Source organism: Solanum stenotomum, chromosome 2 (genome assembly GCF_019186545.1).
Source record: "Solanum stenotomum isolate F172 chromosome 2, ASM1918654v1, whole genome shotgun sequence".
NCBI lineage: Eukaryota > Viridiplantae > Streptophyta > Magnoliopsida > Solanales > Solanaceae > Solanum > Solanum stenotomum.
In genome coordinates, this window is record NC_064283.1 from 26,625,988 (window position 1) to 26,646,846 (window position 20,859).

The following is a 20,859-nucleotide window of genomic DNA, read 5'->3' on the forward strand; positions in this document are numbered from 1 at the left end:
TCACGATTCTTTGGAAATGTTACAACTCTTCGGAAAGGTCATAACCTTTCATAAAAGACACAACTTTTCATAAAAGTCACAACTCTTCATAGAAATTACAACTTTTCATAATCGCAACTTTTCATATAAGTCGCAACTTTTCATAAAAGTCACAACTTTTCATTAAAGTCGCAAATTTTCATGAAAGAGGAAGACTAGTTTTGTAAATATATAAATTAAAAAAGGAATCCTGGTTGTGGTGGCGCCACGTAGGCGGGCCTAGGATTCTCTTTTATATTATATATATATATATATATATATATATATATATATATATATGATATATGATTTGTCAAACCCTCCAAAAATTAAAAATAACTTAAAAATAGATTTTACCAATTTTTAAATAAATAAAAACAAAAATTTGGAATATGGCCAAACGCTAGCTTAACATGGAAGAGGGAGTAGAAAGTTGCGCGCCGCCTCAGCCTTTGAAAATCTTGTGGTTGCACACTCACCAATGTGTCGCTGTTTTCCACTCCATTCAATCTCATCATTCGTTGCTCAACCCCACCACTTCCGCCAACCCACCAAGCCAAACCAAACCGGTAAGTGAAAAACCCAAAAAAAGGAATTTGAAAAACAAGTGATTTCTGCAGTAGGTATACATACTTCCCCACCAAACGTTTCGGATCTGTTAACTCCAACATTATTGAGATCTGCTTCTTGGCTTGATGCTTATTTCTGTTAACTCCAACATTATTGAGATCTGCTTCTTGGCTTGATGCTTATTTGTGCGTGTTAGTGAAAACATTATTGTATGTATTGCCTTTTTCTGCTTAGTTGAAGAAAATGTCAAATATTGAATTTTGAAACAGCTAGTTGACAAATTATGGAATTTCTTGAACATGATTTTATCTTTTTGGCTGTTTGTTACATATAAAAGAACGAACAACTTTATGACTGCCCTGTCTTTTAGATGAGTTGTTTAAATTGTAGTTAGTCTTAAATTTTAGAAAGTTTAATTGATCTATGGACGTTTGTTGTTTTAGAATTCCTAGCATGGGAATGGGTCTGTGCAATATCTTTACTTTTCATTAGTTTTGGTTTACTTACTATAGCTAAATGAAAGAATGGAAGTATTTTGGCAGTTTGCATTTTTAAGAGAGCAAAAGAAGAAAATAAAAACACTTCTTGGCCCTCAAGCACCTTGGTTTATTCCTGAAAGCCTGCTTAATTTAATAAGTACTGTCTACCCAGTATAATTGTTGTTACAATAGGAAGTTTCGTGGAACTGTAAATCTATGTTGCTCGGACTCTTCAAATATGTCGACGGGTGCATGTCGGATCCTTCAACTTAGCTGTAAATTATGTTGTCACTATTGTCTTGTGAACAGTCCGGAATTCAAAGGAATTAAAAGACTATCTAATTATATGTCAAATTTAGTATCTGGGGAACTTCAGTGACTGTTCTCTGCAGAATGCAAAAGGTATGACAAGAGTGTGTTTGCAAGTACCTGTTAACTCTTTGCTAAATCATTCTAATCACGATGTTCAGTCTTGTTTCCTAAATTGTGTGTTTGGTTTATGTAGCCAAGAAAATGTGATATTTGAATGTGGCTTAATCATAAGCCCTTTCAAATACTGTTTGATTATCACTTGTGAAGTGATTGATTTAGGATTATAGACATCTCTGACTGCCACATCTTATGTTATGCAGAAGGATTTGGTTGGTGAACCTGTGGTTTCGTTCTACAATCATAAATGAATTCTGCCGTGTCTTCATCATCATCATTTATGATTGCCTCTTCCTGCCGCCAAAATCTTCAAAGCAGAAAATATTTTCTTTTAGCACCTGAACCTTTTGAGAAGATTGGTATGATAGATGCACTCCAAAAATATAACCGAAAGGAAAGGAAGGTATTAATTTCAAGTCATTTGGTGCCTGGACATTTGGATGCATCGGGTACAAGAAAAAAGTTTTTACATGAGCCAGTTCCAAAGTTAGAATTTGTGCGCACACTACTAATTGACAACTATGACAGTTACACTTACAATATATACCAAGAGCTCTCAATCATTAATGGAAGTAAGCTCTCTCTATTATACATTGTTTACGAGTTCTCTCGCATAACTTTTACCATCAATTCAATAAAATAAAAAAACTTGAACTATCAATTCACTCAGCCTGTCATAGCTTCTTTGTATTGAAGTTGAAATGAGTCAGTTTCCTTTTATTGACTTATTCTAATCATTTACATATCTACTCCTCTAAATGTGGTAGTATGTCTATTCCTTTTGCCTTTTCTTTGGTCTGTATTTAGCAGTTACTGTTTGATGTCTCTGTATTTTGATACATATAAAATATAAAATAATTCCATGTTCTCTGTTGATAAAATGTATTTCATAGGAGCTTTGTAAGCAGTGTTTTGGACGGCGAGAGGCGACAAAAGGCGACAAGGGCCTGCCTCGCCACGCGGCGAGGCGAGCGGCGAGGCGCTCGCCTTTTTGAATCAAGGCGCCAATTAGTACCAAAAATTAAAAATATTTAATTGCATATATAAATAGCCAAAATCTCAATAGCAATAACATATATTAGCAAATATTTCAATTCAAAAATTAAAAGTAGATACTAAAAGTCTAGAACTTTAAAGACCCAATAATTCAAAAGATAATACTAGAACTCTAAAAGTCTATTCTTCTTCAAAACTATCCAACTCTTGAAGATCAACATCCTCTACATCATTATATTGCTCCTCATCTTCTTCCTCCTCGTAGTCTTCATCAATTAGTGTCCGAGTCCTACTTGAAGTTGAACTTGTAGATGTAGTTTCTACTCCTTTGCCCTTGTCAAGTGCATTTGATCTTGAAGAAAGTCCCCTAAGATGATAGATACTCTCATCAGCTCCAATTGCCGTAGCAACACTACCTCAAGTAAGATCATCATCCTCATATACTAGTTCATCTTCTTGATCTTCGGGGCATCCAACTAACCATTCATTTGAATCATCAATGTTATCCAAGCGAATTGGATCAATGAGATCACGAGCATCATAACGACGTTTCAATGTTCTATTGTACTTAATGTACACTAGATCATTGAGACGCGATAGTGCAAGCCTATTCCTCTTCTTGGAATGAATCTACACATAAGTTACAGATATTAACTAATAGATATTGATAATAATATAATATGGAAATTAGGATATAATTTTTTTACTTACGTGTTCAAACACACTCCAATTTCGCTCACATCCGGATGAGCTACAAGTTAGGCTTAATACTTTCATGGCAAACTTTTGCAAGTTTGGTGTTTCACTACCAAATAGTGACCACCATTCCACTATAATAAAATAAATTTAGAGGTTAATGAGTGTAAATAAGTCGAATAATTTAAGTAAGAGCTAAATCAACTCACTTACCCGGTGACCTTGTGTCTCTAGCTCTTTTAGCCGGACCACAACCAAATAGTCCATTCGCCATTTTGTACCTAGGAAGCTCAGCGACTAGTAAATCTTGTATTGTTGTATCGGGGATCATCTTCTCAACACATGCATAATACTCGGTCCACAGACTCTGTAGTAAAGTTCCCTCTTCTTGAGCTTTATAATACAATCCTGGGTTCAAAACATGGCCTGCAGCATGCAAAGGCCGATGGAGTTGGTCTGACCACCTTGCATCAATAATTTCAAACACTTTCTCATATTGCTTCTTAATTCCACGAAAACCCCGTTCAATAGTTTCTTTGGCTCTATCCATTGCTTCATAAATATAGCCCATTGGTGGTTTTTTCTCCCCATCCACCAAACGAAGCACTTTTGTCAAAGGGCCACAAACTGTAAGTGCTCGAACAACATCATCCCAAAAGTGGGCAGAAATAATAAGATTGGCAACTTCTTTCCCCAAAGTTTCCTTTGCAAATTTACTTGAAGTCCATTCGGTTGAGAGGACTAAAGTTCTCAAGTTTTTTCTTTGTATGTACATAGCTCTCAAAGTTAAGAAGGCCGTTGCAAATCTTGTCTTGGCCGGTTTGACCAAATTTCTTTCCTTGGTGAATTTTCTCATCAAGTTTAACAACAATGGCCTTTGACTAATGTAAGAATGGATTCTGATGGCCTTCTTAAAAACTGTTAAAGTAAGATTATATTAATTAGTAGCTAATAAGTATTAAATATTGACTATAAAGAAAGTTAGAAGATAGGAGAGTGATATTACCGGAAGCATATGGCTTAACCTTGAATATGTCACCAAACATCAAGTTGATGCAATGAGCGGCACATGGAGTCCAATAAATGTGTGGGTACGCACCCATCATCATGCTTCCCGCTTTAACATTCTCACTAGCATTATCAGTGACAATTTGTACAACATTTTCCGCTCCAATTCTTTCAATAGTGCTTTCAAACAACTTGTACATTTTGGTGGAATCGGTAGATTCATTGCTAGCATCAACAGAACCAAGAAATACACTACCGATTGGAGAATTCACCAAAATATTGATGATCATTTTACCATTTCGCGCCGTCCATTTGTCCATCATAATGGAACATCCAAACTTTGTCCATTGCACTTTATGCTCATCGACAATTTTTTCCACTTTCTCCACCTCTTTTTTTAGGTGAGTAACTCTAACTTCATGGAATGTAGGAGGCTTCATTCCGGGGCCATGTTGTCCTACTGTCTCAATAAATTTATTAAATGATTTGTGATTGACACAATTAAAAGGGAGCCCCGCATCATACATCCATATTGCGAAAGCACTTACCGCACGCTCTCTTAGAATTTTCTTTGTTTCATCAATTCCTCCTCCTTTTTCAAAGCCTCCTTTTTGTGTTGATTTCTGCGGAAAATAGAGATTCATAGGGCCTTTCCACGCGGTGGATGATGCACCTCCACTAGAAGATATCTTTGGAGTTTTGGAGGGAGGCATCATTTCCGCATATTCATCCATATCATCAACATCATCAATATCAATATATTCTTCCGGCTGCCTCACTTGAAATTTGGGATTATTAACGATTTTATTTTGCATATAAGCCCTTACTTCTTCTCTAATCGCCGACGGACAAGCTGTACATTGTTTAACATTCTTGAAACCACCCACTAAATGTTGCTTGTGTCGGGTTATTCCACCATTAAACGTACTCCCACAAAAGTTACAATTAACCGAATCTTTCGTTGCTCCTTGGGTACCATAATTCCATCCAATGTCCCTCTTTTTGCTAGCATCCGCCATTAAATTCAGTCAATTCACTGTTTATGGACAAATGAATAAATAATTATAGAAGAATTAATTTTTTTTTTTTTAACTTATAGGCAGTAGCCAGTAGCAGTGAAATGTGAACAATAAAACAGAGGAATAAAATAAAAACAGAGCAGTGAAGGCAGCTGTATCTCAAAAAGAAAGAAGCAACAGAAACGATATGAAAAAAACAGAGAAAAAGAAATCTGAACAAGAACTGAAGAAGAGAACTCAAGAAGAAGAAGAACTGAAAAGAAGAAGAAGAAAAAGAGGTCACCTGGCATCAACTCCTGCGACTGCGATGAAGGAGGAGAAGAGACGCGAGGCCGAGGGGAAGAGGAGCAGCAACTGTGCGATGAAGGAGGAGAAGAGACGCGAGGGGAAGAGGAGCAGCAGCTCGATCGACTGAAGGTGGAGAAGAGATCGCAAGGAGAACGCGACTGAGAGTTTGAAAATAGAAAAAAAAACCCTAATTTTGACTAATATTATTAAGTCAAATCTTTTTAAAAATTAAAAATCCAAAATGGCGCCGCCATTTACGTCGCTTTTAGGTCGCCTTAGGTCGCCTTTTTGATGTCGCCATGCCTCAGTGTAGAATGGCGAGATAGGCTCGCCTCGCCTCGCCATATCGCCTTTGGCGAATGGCGCTCGCCATTCATAACACTGTTTGTAAGTAGTCCTGTTTTCTTTTTTTTGGTTGTTATTTCTATGTAACTAACACTTTTGAAGGTGGCCAGCATAGCCCTTAATGCTGAGGAATACAGAGTTACCAGTTTCAAAAAAAAAATGTAGTTCTCTTGGACAAGAACTATTCTTTGACCAACATTAATTCATGAAGTGGAAATTACTATCTGGAGTAGACCTATTGCTAAATTTGTATTTGTTCCCATCACTTTCTTCCTTGTGAGACCCCCACCCCATCCCAAAGACAAGTATCATTAGCTTTGGGCAAATACAGAAACTAGATGTCCCCAGAGATTCAGTGCTTTCTTTCCCATTCAGTATAAAACTTGTCTAGGGGTAGATCTCTGTATCTAAGCTGCGATACATAGAGTTCAAGCAAATGTGACAGCAATTGTGTAGTAATGTGAAGCTGTAGGTGATGTTCTTCGTCTGTTCTGCAAATCAAGCAATATTTCATATAATTCCTTCTTTATTCAATTTGGTCCCTCGTAAAATAAGTCAAAGAAATAGAAAATTTTAAAAGGAACAACTCTTTTAGTCCCCTTCCTGTGACTATATTTTGTACTACATTCACCTGGAGTAAAGGTAGGATTTGAAAATCTTCCTTCTCATCCACACCTTAAGTTGCTAAGCCTCCCCTCCTGGCTATCTATGATAGGCCTCAAGTTGGTTCCAGCTTGAATGTAAAGACTGGTTTTCTTTCTTACGACATGGAAACTTTTATCTTTTTAGAACCTCGAGAATGGAAGTTCCTCATCTCTCTCTTCTATTCGCTTTTTACCTTTTCCCCTTTTCTTGAGAAAAATTGAGAAAGCATGACTTATAACTTTGTAATTTGATTTTTAGTGATCTCTACGCTTTACACCTAGCTATTAAAAGGAATAATTTGTGGGAGCTGATCATTTTGTAATTATGAAGTTCCGTTAGTGCCTTTTGTATTGTAAGCAGTAGACTAGGAAATATGCTTTAGGATGATATGATGAGAATAACATGAACACACTGTAAGCTGAGGGCGTGGGCTTTACTTCCATAGTAGTAGTAAAAATCTGCAAATTATCTGTAGGTGGCCAGTTTTCTTGTTTCAACAGATTTGGACTCTCTTTTTTAAATATTGAAGAAGAAAAGGGCTACTTTTTAGATTCTCAAGTTTAGCTTTGTTTTTCTGATGGCTTTTCCTGATATTTGGTTGCTTCTAGATTGTATGATTTTGATAAATTGATAACTGTTGCCAATATGCACTTATTAGAACAAAAACATTAGTTTTAGATTCCTTCATGTTCTGTTGTATTTTGGAAATTTTGGTTGCGGGTTGTCACTTGCATTAATCATCTAGCACAAAGTCATCTTTGAGTGTGCATTTTTCCAATCTTTCCCTGAATTTCATAGCATTGACATGAGTTTGTGATGTCTGACATTTTTTATTTTAATTTTTGTTATGTTAGTGCCTCCGGTGGTGATTCGAAATGATGAGTGGACATGGAAAGAAGTTTATCATTACCTGTACGAAGAAAGGGCATTTGACAATATTGTTATATCACCTGGTCCTGGTTCTCCAACATGTCCATCAGATATAGGTTTGACTTGGACTCCTGAAATCCAAATGATCTACTCTCTTTTCCTTGTCTAGGACAAGATAAATCTTGTTATTATTTTGCACTTAGATGCATTAACCTGTTGGGATCAGCATATTGGTCATCCATCCTTGCCTTGGAAACCTGATTCTAAGTGCCTTGTATTCTATTTCATGTGTATTTTTGTTCATTCTAAACAATGACTTGCCAATGTGGCTTCTTTATTGTCCTAGATGAGGTAACTTACAAGAGTGTGAATGGTTCTGCTTAATCTTAGAGCTTGATGTCATTAACGAGAGCATATATAGTTCTGCTTAGTCTTAGAGCTTGATGTTATTAACTTGAAACCCTTCCAATATCATAATATTGGTGTGGATGTTGACTATCTAAGTTTTGTTTAGCTTCAACTTTACTTGCTTGTTAAGTTGTTATGGTTATCACAAGTCGCCTTTCATGCCTTATACCTATGTTTCAGGAATTTGCCTGAGGCTCTTGCTTGAATGCATTGATATCCCGATACTAGGCGTCTGCCTTGGTCACCAGGTAATGTATCCATTTATATCTGTCTGTAATATTTTTCATTCTTTAACATATGATTTTGCATGAGATCTGTTTGATCAAGTTTGCACCTGCTAACTTGTGTAGCTTGTCTTGCTATTTTGTTGTCTCCTTTGGTACTTCTCAAACCTTCACCAAAATGTAATTATTGTTGATTTTAGGGACAAATTACAGTTTTTATGAGATAAAAAATTATAAGTAGTTGATAGTTAATTGTTAAGAAATAAACTTATGGAAACTGGTATTTCAGAGGTCTTATCACCTTATGTCATTCACAATATAGAAAGTAGTTCACAATATGAGGATTGACTATGGTTGCATAATATTTTATTTGTCATTAAACAATATATTTATTTGATCTTCAAAATCCTGCTTCTTGCATGTTACTCCAAATTTCCTTACCAGCAGGCTAATAGTGCTGTTTATAGCTTTATTATGGGGAAGGCTTAACAACATGATATTAGTTTAAGGTGCCAATTTCAGCATGTTGCCAGCTAGATATCAGTATTGACATGTCACATGTGATAATTCTGTTTTACTGCATAAGATACAACCTATAAGGGAATATGTTGCACAAGCTTTCTATGTTGCCCCTCTTTGCCGACAAATCAAGTATAACACAGTATGTCGATTGACAACCCTAAGCCATACAAGTCACGCTTCTTGGTTGGCTATCCTCTTGCAAGCATAATTACATTAATCTGGTCCTTCATTTCTTCTTTGGGCTTGAGGCTGCCAGGTCCTATAATGTGTCTATATAAGGTATTGCCTTATCTTTAGTGAGGTAGATTAAGTGAAAGTGCTGAGTGATGTTTTCCTGTCCTTTATACTTGTAAGAAAATTAAACTTGTAAGTTCCAATGATGTGGTTTTCTCATTTCTATGGCAAATATGATGGGCAACAGGGCAGAGGCTTATTGTTCTTACAATTTGTTTGTAGAAAATCAAAAGGTCACTAGACGGTGCAGAATATTGGAATATCAGCTTTCTTTAATTAGTTTTGCTTCTGATTCTTTGTCATCCAATTATATAAAGCTTCTGAAATGGTAGAAGCTCGTATACCACTTAATTCCTCAATGTTTGTTGGGTTCTACTCTTAACACTGCCACATTTGGTCTTCAATTAATGTGGAGGTTTGGGATTATCTTATATTAGAGGGTAATGGAAAATTGAAACAAAGGTTTCTACTGTGTAACACTTGGGTAGTCAGTAGCAGTAAAAAGTCATGTCTTTTTCAGAACCAAGGTATATATATCTTGGATTTGGATGCTTAACTGCTTATTCCCTTTGAACTATTGGTACTAGCTGGTGTCTTGAGCTGGTGGAGTACAAGTAAGATACTTTCTATGTACTGTGTTTGCCTATATATGTGCTAACGCCCAAAACCACTCCTCAAAGAGAGGAAGTGTACATGGTCATATGCAATATAATTACAAACTACGCATCGCCAAATACTTAATAATATTTAGAGTTTTTGAGAAAATTATAACTAATGAGGAAATATAAACTAACCTAGAAAACAAGTAAAATGATCTATGGCCACAAACATGGATACAAGGAAATCACTCTCAAGTAACGATCCAATGTATTTCAGGATTTTACAAATAAGAGTGAGTTTATGTTAATTAGTCTCGGAAAACAATTCTATATTAGTTCCTCTTGGACACTAACAAGACTACCTAGTTGGCTATCTCTAGCCCAATTAAGAGCATTAAAAACACCTGAATGTGGCTACAAGTATTTCTCCTATCTCTAGCTCGAACTGAGGGTTAATGCCCCAAATTCTTGTTAATCAATCTTTTCCATCCTCTATGTGCCTCTCTTGAACTCAAATCAATGTAAATGGGTGCGTCCTAGGGTTAGCTACTCCCTTGGAAACATTAAAGAACAAGAATAATTTAAGAAACAACTAACTCACTTCATTGAGAATAAGAATCATTCAATACATTAGCAAAACAAGAGATTTAATCCAAACTTTAATCATAAAATATTTCCATAAACAAGATTCAAGTATGGAATAAAAAGACTACACCCTTAAATATTCAATACATAACAAGGGAATGACGAAATGAATAAAGGTTGAGAAATTTCTGATCAAAGTCTTCAAATATTCAGTCCCCAAGTGTGGTAGTAGATCTTGTTGAGCACCTCACTCATCCCCATGAAAGAAATCATAGATATTCATCTTGTGATGTGTAGGTGATACAGTCTATGCATGTTACAAGCCTCTAGTCATGTTTTTGTAGATTTTTCTATAGGATCTAAAGTGTGTACTTGACTTTTACATGATTCAACAGGCATTGGGATATGTGCATGGTGCTCAAGTTGTACATGCACCTGAACCTGTCCATGGTCGTTTGAGGTATATGATGTGTGTTTTAATTGTTCATTTTTTTCTTCTTCTTTTCTTTTATGGTGTTACATTAACTAATGATCATTTGAAACAAAAAATACTGTGTCATTAAAATATGCATATAAGATGGTGATATGTGGAGACATCATAAATTGAAACCAAGATTTTAATAGTTTGTTGAACAACTGATAGTGCTAGCTCAGCGGTGAAGGGTGTTCAAAGTTGACTTGAAGGTCATTGGTCCAAATCTTGCGTAACTCTCATGCTACCTTACCTATAAAAAAAGGTTTGTTGAAAACACCTACAGGTTCCTTCTGAAAGAACACACATATGTTGTGGAGAGTTCACAAACTGAAACCAATATATTAATAGTTTGTTGAAAACACTTGTAGGTTTCCTTCTTAATAAAGAAACACACTTATAGGTCTCCAAGAGAAGGTTTCCTGGTGTCCGGAAATCAGAGTTAGGAGCTTAGCATTCTTACTCCTCATTTGTGGTTTTCACGTTAGTAAAGACTTGATTAAGAAATTTTCTGCTGGATAACTGTGATTCTTTTTTGGTGACTCATTACATTTATCTTTTCCAAAATGTCTCTTCTTTCTATACCTTGCAGTGATATTGAGCACAATGGTTGTCAATTATTCCATGAAATTCCTTCAGGAAGAAATTCTGGATTTAAGGTCAGTTCGATATGAATTTGTTCAGTTCTTTTGTTGTGTTTATGTTGTGATGAGATATGTATGTCAATTTGAAATGCTGGCTTGGTTTCTTCACGTTTTTTTTCTCAAAATTTCTATTGATTTTAGATTTTAGAAGACTGTAAAACATCATTTAGATGATAAACTTCATATAATATGGGAATCATGGGTGTTTTAACTTTTACCAGCACCCATATGAGTGAGTAAGAACTTTAGTCAAACTCTGTTTTGTTGTTTGCGGTTAGACATGCACAGGAAAGCATACACATTCTCATCCAGCAGTAAGATGAAGTGCTAGCATGGAGTCCAACTTTCTTGTGACAAAGATGGAGCAAGGAACAAGGCCATGAAATATGTGGGGATGCTCGATAATGTGCTCTTAATAAGAGCTTCCCTACCTCCTTTGGATAAATATCTTTTTTGCCATGCTGCAAATCATACTGTGTGATACTTTATTATTGTCCTATGTTTAACCTATAAATAAAGAATTGGAGAATAATTAGGGAACAAACAAGAAAAGGAGAAACAAAATCATTGGCATCAAGAAAGAACAGGATAGAGAAGCTGAACAGAAGCCCCAAACCAAAGTAATAGAAGTAAAAGATGCACAGAGAAGAAGAAAAAGAAGAATGAGGCATATTGAAAATCAAGAAAACTATAAGAAGATGTGCTGTAAATGAGAGAAGAAACATTAATTGAAATATACCTAAACTGGAAACCTAGTTTCAAGATAGCAATAATCTTGGACATTGTAGCTTTCAAAGTCAAAATCAAAGAAGTGATTGATTCTAGCTTGAATGGCTATGTGCCTTACTATCTAAAGTGCTCATTCTTCTGAGTTGCTTCACTTCACCCACATGAAGTAAAACTCCCACTTCACATCGATACATCGCTTTAAGTGACTGACTGACTGACTGTTTTTACTAATACCGGTGCTAGTACTGAAGTTTTGGAATTTTGGCTACCTGAAGCTTTATGTTGGTCTATAATTATAGAACATTCTTTATGTTTCAGTGAATTGGATTACAAAGAGAAGATGAAAACTGCTAGCATAAGTAGTTTATTTTATCTTGGTTGAACTTTATTGACACATTTCAGGTGGTACGGTACCATTCCCTTGTAATAGACCCGAAATCACTTCCAAAGGAACTCATTCCTATAGCTTGGACCTCAACGGCTGAGACACTCCCTTTCCATGGTGTCGAACGATCCAATTCATTCTTAAATGCGTCCAAAGAAAATGAAGATATTTTTAATGGGATGTTGGAGTTATCAGATGATTCAAAGGATGTGCAAGGTGGAAAAGTCCTCATGGGTGTCATGCATTCTAGTAGGCCGCACTATGGATTGCAGGTGAGTTTGGTCATTCACTTTGAATGAGAATTTGCTCCTGTTTCACTAATATGTAACATCGATTTTGTCTCTGCTACCAGTTCCACCCAGAAAGTGTTGCAACATGTTACGGAAGACAGCTTTTCAAGAATTTCCGGAAAATCACAGAGGATTATTGGCTCCTGTTGACGTCAACCTCCATCAAGGAAAGAAGGGCTCATTATGCTGGTAACTGCTCTATAAAATAGAGATAGTTCAGTGGAGCTGCCTATTTAGTCTCTATAGTCTCTTTGAGTCCTTTTCATGGCATTGAATTATTTGTTTACTTAGAGAACTTTAGGTGTATGGATAATCCATCACTTATCAAGTTCATCAGATTTACTTGCTGCTGTAGTAAGTTTTGAGATTCTCTTGTTTTCTATTTATCATTGTGACTCCTAAATCAGCATATAAATGCTTTCAGCTTTTCCTGTTCTGTTTCAGTAGACTGTCCCCACATTTACTCTGAGTGGTAAAATTTACTTAGCATGCATGCAGGTGCCTAATCTAGACCCGCTGTCCCAAAGTGTTGCAAGACGTGGGCATCTGGTGAATAAATTGATTGATAGGAGAACTGCCGAAGTGGATGGAACCTTAAATCTATCACATCCAGGTCACTGTGTAAATTTTTTGAAGATGACATGGAAAAAACTTGATTGCTCTGTCAGCCAAGTTGGTGGAGCAGATAATATTTTCTGTGAGCTATTTGGAGATCAAAAGGCTAAAAACAGTTTTTGGCTGGATAGCTCTTCAATAGAGAAGGTCTTTTCCTCTCCAGCTTTCAGTTTCAGTACCATACGTGATAACTGTTTTTGTCTGTCTCTGCATTTGGGAGTATTTTTCAAGTTGCATCAAAGATGCCATATCTTTCTTTCATTTTGTTTAAATTTCTTCTTTGTTGCTCTCTCAGGTAATGTGTCCTCTACCCGCTTTTATCAATTCTACATCTCTTCCCCTCCCCCAAAACAAAAACAAAACAAAAGCAATTATTCCCATGATTGTGTCAATTTGAAAGCAAGAAAATCAGATGCAGTAATTAATTATGATAGTTGTTAATTTGTTTACGAAATGGAAAGTAGAGGGTAGATTTCTGTTGAGACAGCATAAAAACAATCTCTCTCATTTTGTGAATTCTCATCTCATAAGTTGTCTGTCCTTTTTTTATTTTTTTTGAGGTTGGCTACTTTGCTTATGAGGCATCCCCTCATCTTTTTCCTTCTAACCATGATACACCTGTGGTATTCAGGGAAGGGCTAGATTTTCCTTTATGGGGGGAAAGGGTGGCTCCCTCTGGAAGCAACTTAGTTTTAGATTGTCAAATCGAAGGTGAGAATCTCTTCAAACGTTGCCTGAATGCCTTACTTGAGATCTTGTCGTTTCTCAATTGATCTCTGTTTGAATGCTACATTGCTTTTCAATCATAACACGTCATCTTACATTTTCAGTGACAGAACGTGTAAAGGAGGTGGCCATCTATCAGTTGAAGATGCTAATGGTCATGTTAATTGTAAATTTTTGGAAGATGGATTTTTTGATTATTTAAATAAGGTAGTGTATGCCAGTTTTTTTTTTTTTTTTTTTAAAAAATTTTTTATGTGTTGCTGAAATTGAAGATCACCACCTCAATCAGTACTCCAGAGTTAAAGTGGGGCAGAACAAGGAGATGCAGTACAATCATGGGATATTCCCATTAACATATTGAATTTGAGCAATAGAGTAACACATTTTTGAATTTATTTGACCTATTAGAAAATCTGATCATCCCATGTCCTATGTATCTTTATAAGCAATGACAAATTTTTCATTGTTCATTTTTATGTAAGTATACTGTTGAGCTCCTCCGTTTTGTTCCGTTCAGGAGAGGCTCCCCCCCTTCTCCTCCTTATAAGGATTTGATGTTAACAGTTTACTGATTAACTCCTTTGTCTCTGCACCAGGAGCTCCTATCATTTTGTTTCGATGAGAAGGATTATGAAGGATTACCATTTGATTTTTATGGTGGTTACATTGGTTATATCGGGTATGTAGTGATTTCATTTCAAATGATCTGAACCCTCCTCCTACTCTATTATCTTAGTATCTCTACATGTTTCAAGGACTTGCATTGTATGTTTTAGAAGTTTTTTTTCCTTCTTTTCCTTGAATCATTGGCTGTTGCATGTAGGGGGAATGTCCTTTGCTCGTGTATATAAGGTTGTGTGTCATTTTTTTTTCATGGTAAGTTTCATGGCGTATGAAGTCATGAATAGCAGAAAGCTTCACCTTCATATCATCTGTAGTTGTTCTATGCTGGATGAGACTCTGGATATAGCTGATGTATGGGAGGTTGGGTTGTTAATTTCTTCCATTTTATGTGTGTTTGGTTGGAGGGAGAATTGTTTCTCATGACTTGTGATCTTCTTGTGGTTTGATGTGTCTATTCCTGATACAGGTATGATCTTAAAGCTGAATGTGGTGTGGCATCTAATCGTCATAGATCAAAAACACCAGATGCTTGTTTATTCTTTACAGATAACGTTATTGTCATTGATCATCAGTGTGATGACATATATAATTTGTCACTACACGATGGAAGCACCAGTACTACTTCTCGCTTGGAAGATCTGGAGCAGAGGCTGCTCAACTTGAGAGCTTTTACGTCCAGAAGGCTACAATTGCAGGCATCTCGAGGATTGTCTGTAATCGAACTAAAATCAGGGTTTTCTGCTGAGAAATCAAGAGAGCAGTATATCAAAGACGTTGAGAATTGTCAAGAGTTCATAAAAGAAGGAGAAAGTTATGAGTTGTGTCTTACAACTCAGATGAGAATGAAGTTGGGGGAAATAGATTCTCTGGAACTTTATCGTAATCTCAGAGAAAGAAATCCTGCACCATATGCTGCCTGGCTTAATTTTTCGAGGGAAAACCTAAGCATATGTTGTTCATCACCTGAAAGGTTCCTACGATTGGATAGGAATGCTATTCTGGAAGCAAAACCCATAAAAGGGACTATAGCTCGTGGTTCCACCCCAAAGGAAGATGAGTTTCTGAAACTGCAATTAGCATACAGGTACAGAAATCGAGATATCATAATACTGAAATATCAACTGACATTTATTATCCTCAGGAAGCTTTGATGGTATCATAGTACCGTAATATCGACTGACATTTATTATCCTCAGGAAGCTTTGACTATTGACCGTCTTACTTGCGTCTTATAGAATGTTCACCTTTCATCTCTAAAATTCATATCTCCCAGAAGTTTGAGTCTTTAATGCTGCTCTTGTTCGTATTTCCCAACTCTGACACTTATATTCACCCTTTTTGGCCTCTTAAGTGCTGTCAGGCTCAACCCACCAGCCACCTTTAATTTATCTGCCTAAGTTGCTTAGTTTAGTCCTTTTATTTAACTTCTATATTCACCTTGTTGTATCTAAGTATCTGTTTGCTATATAAAATGGTTGTCGTATGTCTTGGAACAGACTCATGCTCAAACAATCCTGACCAAGCTCTTAATAATTTGTGACAGTGAAAAGGATCAGGCGGAAAATTTGATGATTGTTGACTTGTTGAGGAATGACCTTGGGCGTGTATGTGAGCCTGGCTCTGTTCATGTCCCACATCTCATGGAAATTGAATCCTATGCAACAGTTCATACCATGGTCAGTACAATTCGGGGGAAAAAGCGATCAGATGCAAGTGCAATTGATTGTGTTAAGGCTGCATTCCCTGGTGGGTCAATGACAGGTGCACCAAAGTTGAGATCAATGGAACTTCTTGATCATCTTGAAAATTGTTCTAGGGGCATATACTCAGGCTGCATTGGATTTTTTTCTTATAACCAAGCATTTGATCTCAATATTGTGATACGGACTGTTGTCATACACGAGGGAGAAGCTTCAGTAGGAGCAGGAGGAGCCATCACAGCTCTTTCAGATCCCAATGATGAGTATGAAGAAATGATTTTGAAAAGTCGAGCACCGATTAAGGCTGTTCTTGAACATCAGAGCAGCATCTTCTCATCAGATACACAGAAGTGACATGACCGGTTGAAATGTCCAATGCAGAAATAGTGGTATTGAACTCTCTTAGTTTTTGGAAAACTGTGGGAGATGCAGCTTCTAGTAGTTATAATCAAAAGGAAGGGGAAACAGTGGATGAAAGTAGTCAGGTAGCCTATGTAATTCATGCAAATATTTGTCATGACCTCGTTCTGTCAGCACAATCTATTCATTCTTTTGAGCATGGTGTTTGGAAAATATAGCCATGATAGCATGCAGATCTGCACTGACCTGCAGTGAATAAAATACTGTACATAGAGGCTTCTGAAAGACCTGTAGAAAATTACAGATATGTTTGTGAACTTGTAATAGTACTGAATTGATAATTCCACGTTTGATTTTTTAAGAGAAAATCGTTGACAATAGTTTTTTGTTTGACTAACTTTTCCACGTTCTGTTACTTTTTGACTGCTCGTCATATATGCCTGTAAATTGGAAAATGATAAGTATTGACCTCGTAGATGTGATATCAATTTGGTGAGATGAGATTTAGCGTTATCATAATCAAATTTGATGAATCCTCAAAACCATTAATGTCTTAACTTCAACTATTTTAGTTATTAGTTTAGGATTGAGGGAGTTGTCTCGCACTTGCTCCTCTACTATACTCAAGACTGTGGAATGAGCTACTTTTTTGTTCTTGTGGGTCTATGGAGGGAAGGAAATAACTTTTAAGGAGTTGATTTTATTTTATTTTTTTATAAAATAAGAGGGCTGGTTGGCTCATTACACCAATGATGAACTAGTAAGAATATAACCCTTTGAAGCAGTGGCGGAGCCAAGATTTTCATTAAGGAGTGTCAATGGTTGTAGTGAAAAAAATAAGGAAGAAGTATTGAAAACATTTCGAACTTGGCGTGAATTGTTAGTTTCGTCTTCAAACTATTGATAGGCTTAGAAACACTTCTCTATTTAACTAATTCAATAAAAAGCAAAGAAAATCAAATTTAGGGTGTAATTCACCCATGTGGCAAAATCAGGGTGTATTTAAGTTCCATTAGTCAAAGGAGTGTTTTTAAGACTATCAATAGTTCGAAGACGAAACTAATAATTCGTTCCATGTTTAAGTGTGCTTTCAATACTTTTCTCAAAAAATAATTATGAGACTAGTAGGGCTAGAACATGCACCCTCAAGGAATTTACACAACCCCTTAACCACTAGACTAAACCCAACTTGTGTTAAGAGGTGTCAATATTTATATATATATATTGTTAAACCAAAATTTAATCTATATATACGATGTAATTTTTCGACGACGGGGTGTCACTTGCCCCTTGGCCAAGAGTGTCTCGGCCCCTGCTTTGAAGAACCAATTGATTGTGTTAGAGCTGCATTCCCTGGTGGGTCAATGACAGGTGCACCAAAGTTGAGATCAATGGAACTTCTTGATCATCTTGAAAATTGTTCTAGGGGTATATACTCAGGCTGCATTGGATTTTTTTCCCCTTATAACCAAACATTTGGGGTGTGTTTGGTATGAAAGGAAAATGTTTTCCTGGAAAACAAGTAGATTTTTGACTTATTTTCTTATGTTTGGTTGATGAGCAGAAAATATTTTCTGAAAAATATTTTTAGTGCTTGATTTATGAATGAAAAATATTTTTGAGAAATATATTTTATTTTTACTAGAGTAGAAAATAATTTTTGAAATTGAAAATACTTTTTAAAACAAACTCAAATTTTTTTTGGAGGGTGGGTGGGAGGGGGATCAAGGATCAGGATGAAAAAATAAAATTTTGAAGTCGAAAATATTTTTTTAAAAGAAACTTGAATTTTTTTGGAGGAGGGAGGGAGGGGTGGCAGGGGGAGGGTCGAGAGGGTGAAAAAATAAAAATTTGAAGTAGAAAGTATATTTTAAAAACAAACTTATTTTTTTTTGAAGGGAGGGGGAGGGGTAAGGGTGGGGGGAGGTAAAACAATAAAAAATTGAAATTAGAAATATCTTTTAAAAACATCTTTTAATATTTTTTTTGGGGGGTTGGTGGTGGTAGGGGGCTGGAGATAGGGGTGAGCGTGGAGTAAAAAATTTGAAGTTAAAAATATTTTTTAAAAACAAGCTTTAATTTTTTTTTGAGGGGTGTGTGGTTGGGGGGCTGGTTTGAGGGTAGAGACAAAATAAATTGATTATTCAACAAAAAAAAATTGTAATTTGAAGTTGGAAGGGAGTTTTAGAAAATATTTTCCTTAAGTTTTGAAGAAAAGTCATTTTTCTAAAATTTGAGGAAAATGAGTTGATTTGAAAAATAATTTCCAAAACATTTAATCCAATCAAACATGAAAAAGTTGAAAAATATTTTCCTTTCATACCATACACACTCTTGATCTCAATATTGTGATACAGACTGTTGTCATACACGAGGGAGAGGCTTCGGTTGGAGCCATCACAGATCTATAAGATCCCAATGATTAGTATGAAGAAAATGATTTTAAAAAGTCGAGCACCGATTAAGGCTGTTCTTGAACATTATCTTCTCATCAGATGCACAAAAGACAGAAGTGACATGACCACTTGATATGTCCAATGCAGAAATAGTGGTATAGTACTCTCCTAGGGCTTGTTCGATAGAGTGTGTAAGAATAATGTTTAATAATGTTTGTATTAGCAATATTATGCTTGCATTAAAGAAAATTTTTGTGCATTTTTTGGTTTGATGCATTAAAAATAACATGCATTGTATAAAGAAAATTTATTTACAAAGATATCCTCCACTATTATGGTCAGAGGCAAACCCGAAATTTGAAGATAGGGGGGCACCACTAAGAGTGGCTCAAGGGTAAGGCTAGGAGTGACTTAAGGTTAAGGTTAGCAAAGCGTAGGACTTTAATTATGCAGTGAAGAATACTTATAAGATGTAGATTTTCTAGCAGTCTTATATTTTGTTTAGAATTGTGTTAGAGTTTTTATTTGTTTTTAATTTCAATTAAGAAAAGAATGGAGTCAGATGGGATGGCAAAAAAAGGTAGTTAAAAAAGGGGATGGGGCGGTTGAGGTGAGAAAAATGAATTTTAATAAAAAAATAATTTTTAAAAAAGGTTAACTATAAAGAAAAAACTAATTTTAAAGTTAATAAAAGGGATGGGGCTGATGAGGTGGCAAAAACGAGTTTTAATAAAAACCAACTTTTTAAAAAAAGGTTAGCTGTAAAGAAAAACTGATTTTAAAGTTAAAAAAAAGCTAACTTTCGTGGGATTTGAACCTACACAACCACTATCCAAACTATATTCTTTGACCAATGCACCCAAGCGTCTTTCAGTTAAAAGGGTGCACAATTAAATATATCACCATTTTATCAACAATCTATACATATATATATATGATTTTTTAAAAAAATTACGGGGTGCACGTGCACCCTTATGGGTGCATGTGGGTCCGCCTCTGATTATGGTGGAAAAGATGTAAAAAAGGTTTTGAGGGGTAATTGAATTTTTAATTATGCTAATGCATGCATGCATGCATTAAAATCATTTTGCATTGCTAATACCTAGAAATTCATAGCATTAGTAATACACACCTTAATAGACAATACAGTGCACATTTATACATAAATTGAAAAAGAATACCATACAAGGTACTAATAATACACAAAGCTAATACGTGCATTATTTTTTCTAATACACTTTATCAAATGACCCCTTAGATGTTTCCGGAGCAATTTGCAGCTTCTAGTAGTTATAATTAAAAGGTAGGGGAAACAGAGGATGAAGGTAGGCAGGTAGACTGTATAATTCATACAAATATTTGTCATGGCCGGCCTCGTTTCGTCAGCACAATATATTCTTTTGAGCGTAGTGTTAGGGAAATATAGCCATGTCTCTACACTGATCTGCAGTGACTAAAATACTGTACAATCACATAAATGTTAGTGAATTTGTAATAGTACTGAATTGATAGTTCCACGTTTTTCTTTTTTTAAAAAGAGAATCGTTAACAATAGTTTTTTATTTGACTAACTTTTCAATGTTCTGCTACTTTTTGACTGCTAAGTATGCTCGCCATATTAATGCCTGTAAATGGTAAAAAAATGAGATTTAGGGTGTGTTTGGTATGAAAGGGAAATGTTTTCCATGAAAAATGTTATCCATGAAAATAAGTAGATTTTTGACTTATTTTCACATGTTTGGTTGGTGAGTAGAAAATATTTTTTAGTGTTTAATTTATGAATGAAAAATATTTTGAGAAAATATCTTTTATTTTAACTAGAGAATAGAAAATGATTTTTGAAATTGAAAATAATTTTTTAAAAATAAACTTAATTTTTTTTTGGGGGAGGGGTGGGGGAATGAGATGGGGTAAAAATAAATAAATTTGAAATTGAAAATATATTTTAAAAACAAACTTATTTTTTTGGAGGGGGGGGGGGGG

The 20,859-nt window shown here is 35.6% G+C and overlaps 2 protein-coding genes across 5 annotated transcripts; one reads left to right on the forward strand and one right to left on the reverse strand.

Annotated features, from left to right (window-relative positions):
- The first annotated feature begins 453 nt into the window (after nucleotides 1–453).
- LOC125854353 (aminodeoxychorismate synthase, chloroplastic) lies at nucleotides 454–16,853 on the forward strand. Of its 4 annotated transcripts, none has more exons than XM_049533871.1 (14): nucleotides 454–587; nucleotides 1,700–2,068; nucleotides 7,348–7,479; nucleotides 7,952–8,019; nucleotides 10,331–10,395; nucleotides 11,000–11,066; nucleotides 12,183–12,437; nucleotides 12,518–12,644; nucleotides 12,943–13,217; nucleotides 13,702–13,781; nucleotides 13,901–14,003; nucleotides 14,393–14,475; nucleotides 14,887–15,504; nucleotides 15,964–16,853. In XM_049533871.1, exons 2-14 carry the CDS (start codon nucleotides 1,744–1,746, stop codon nucleotides 16,472–16,474), a joined length of 2,709 nt encoding a protein of 902 aa, XP_049389828.1. In that variant the 5' UTR covers nucleotides 454–587; nucleotides 1,700–1,743; the 3' UTR covers nucleotides 16,475–16,853. The 4 variants fall into 4 exon arrangements, with proteins under 4 accessions (XP_049389828.1, XP_049389827.1, XP_049389830.1 ...); XM_049533870.1 differs by having other exon boundaries at nucleotides 462–801; XM_049533873.1 differs by having other exon boundaries at nucleotides 462–797.
- LOC125854355 (uncharacterized) lies at nucleotides 2,667–4,324 on the reverse strand. The gene is made up of 4 exons (XM_049533874.1): nucleotides 4,214–4,324; nucleotides 3,402–4,106; nucleotides 3,204–3,322; nucleotides 2,667–3,122 (listed from the first exon to the last, which is right to left on the reverse strand). Exons 2-4 carry the CDS (start codon nucleotides 4,042–4,044, stop codon nucleotides 2,910–2,912), a joined length of 975 nt encoding a protein of 324 aa, XP_049389831.1. The 5' UTR covers nucleotides 4,045–4,106; nucleotides 4,214–4,324; the 3' UTR covers nucleotides 2,667–2,909.
- Nucleotides 16,854–20,859: the final 4,006 nt, after the last annotated feature.

Excerpts from the sequence above, each read along its gene's own strand:
- LOC125854353 (XM_049533871.1), top strand. The coding sequence starts at position 1,744 with ATGAATTCTGCCGTGTCTTCATCATCATCATTTATGATTGCCTCTTCC. Across the intron at positions 8,020-10,330 it reads GCGTCTGCCTTGGTCACCAG|GCATTGGGATATGTGCATGG; the intron begins GTAATGTATCCA and ends ATGATTCAACAG. Across the intron at positions 13,218-13,701 it reads ATAGCTCTTCAATAGAGAAG|GGAAGGGCTAGATTTTCCTT; the intron begins GTCTTTTCCTCT and ends TGTGGTATTCAG.
- LOC125854355 (XM_049533874.1), bottom strand. The coding sequence starts at position 4,044 with ATGAGAAAATTCACCAAGGAAAGAAATTTGGTCAAACCGGCCAAGACA. Across the intron at positions 3,323-3,401 it reads TAGAGACACAAGGTCACCGG|TGGAATGGTGGTCACTATTT; the intron begins GTAAGTGAGTTG and ends ATTTTATTATAG. Across the intron at positions 3,123-3,203 it reads ATTGGAGTGTGTTTGAACAC|ATTCATTCCAAGAAGAGGAA; the intron begins GTAAGTAAAAAA and ends ACTTATGTGTAG.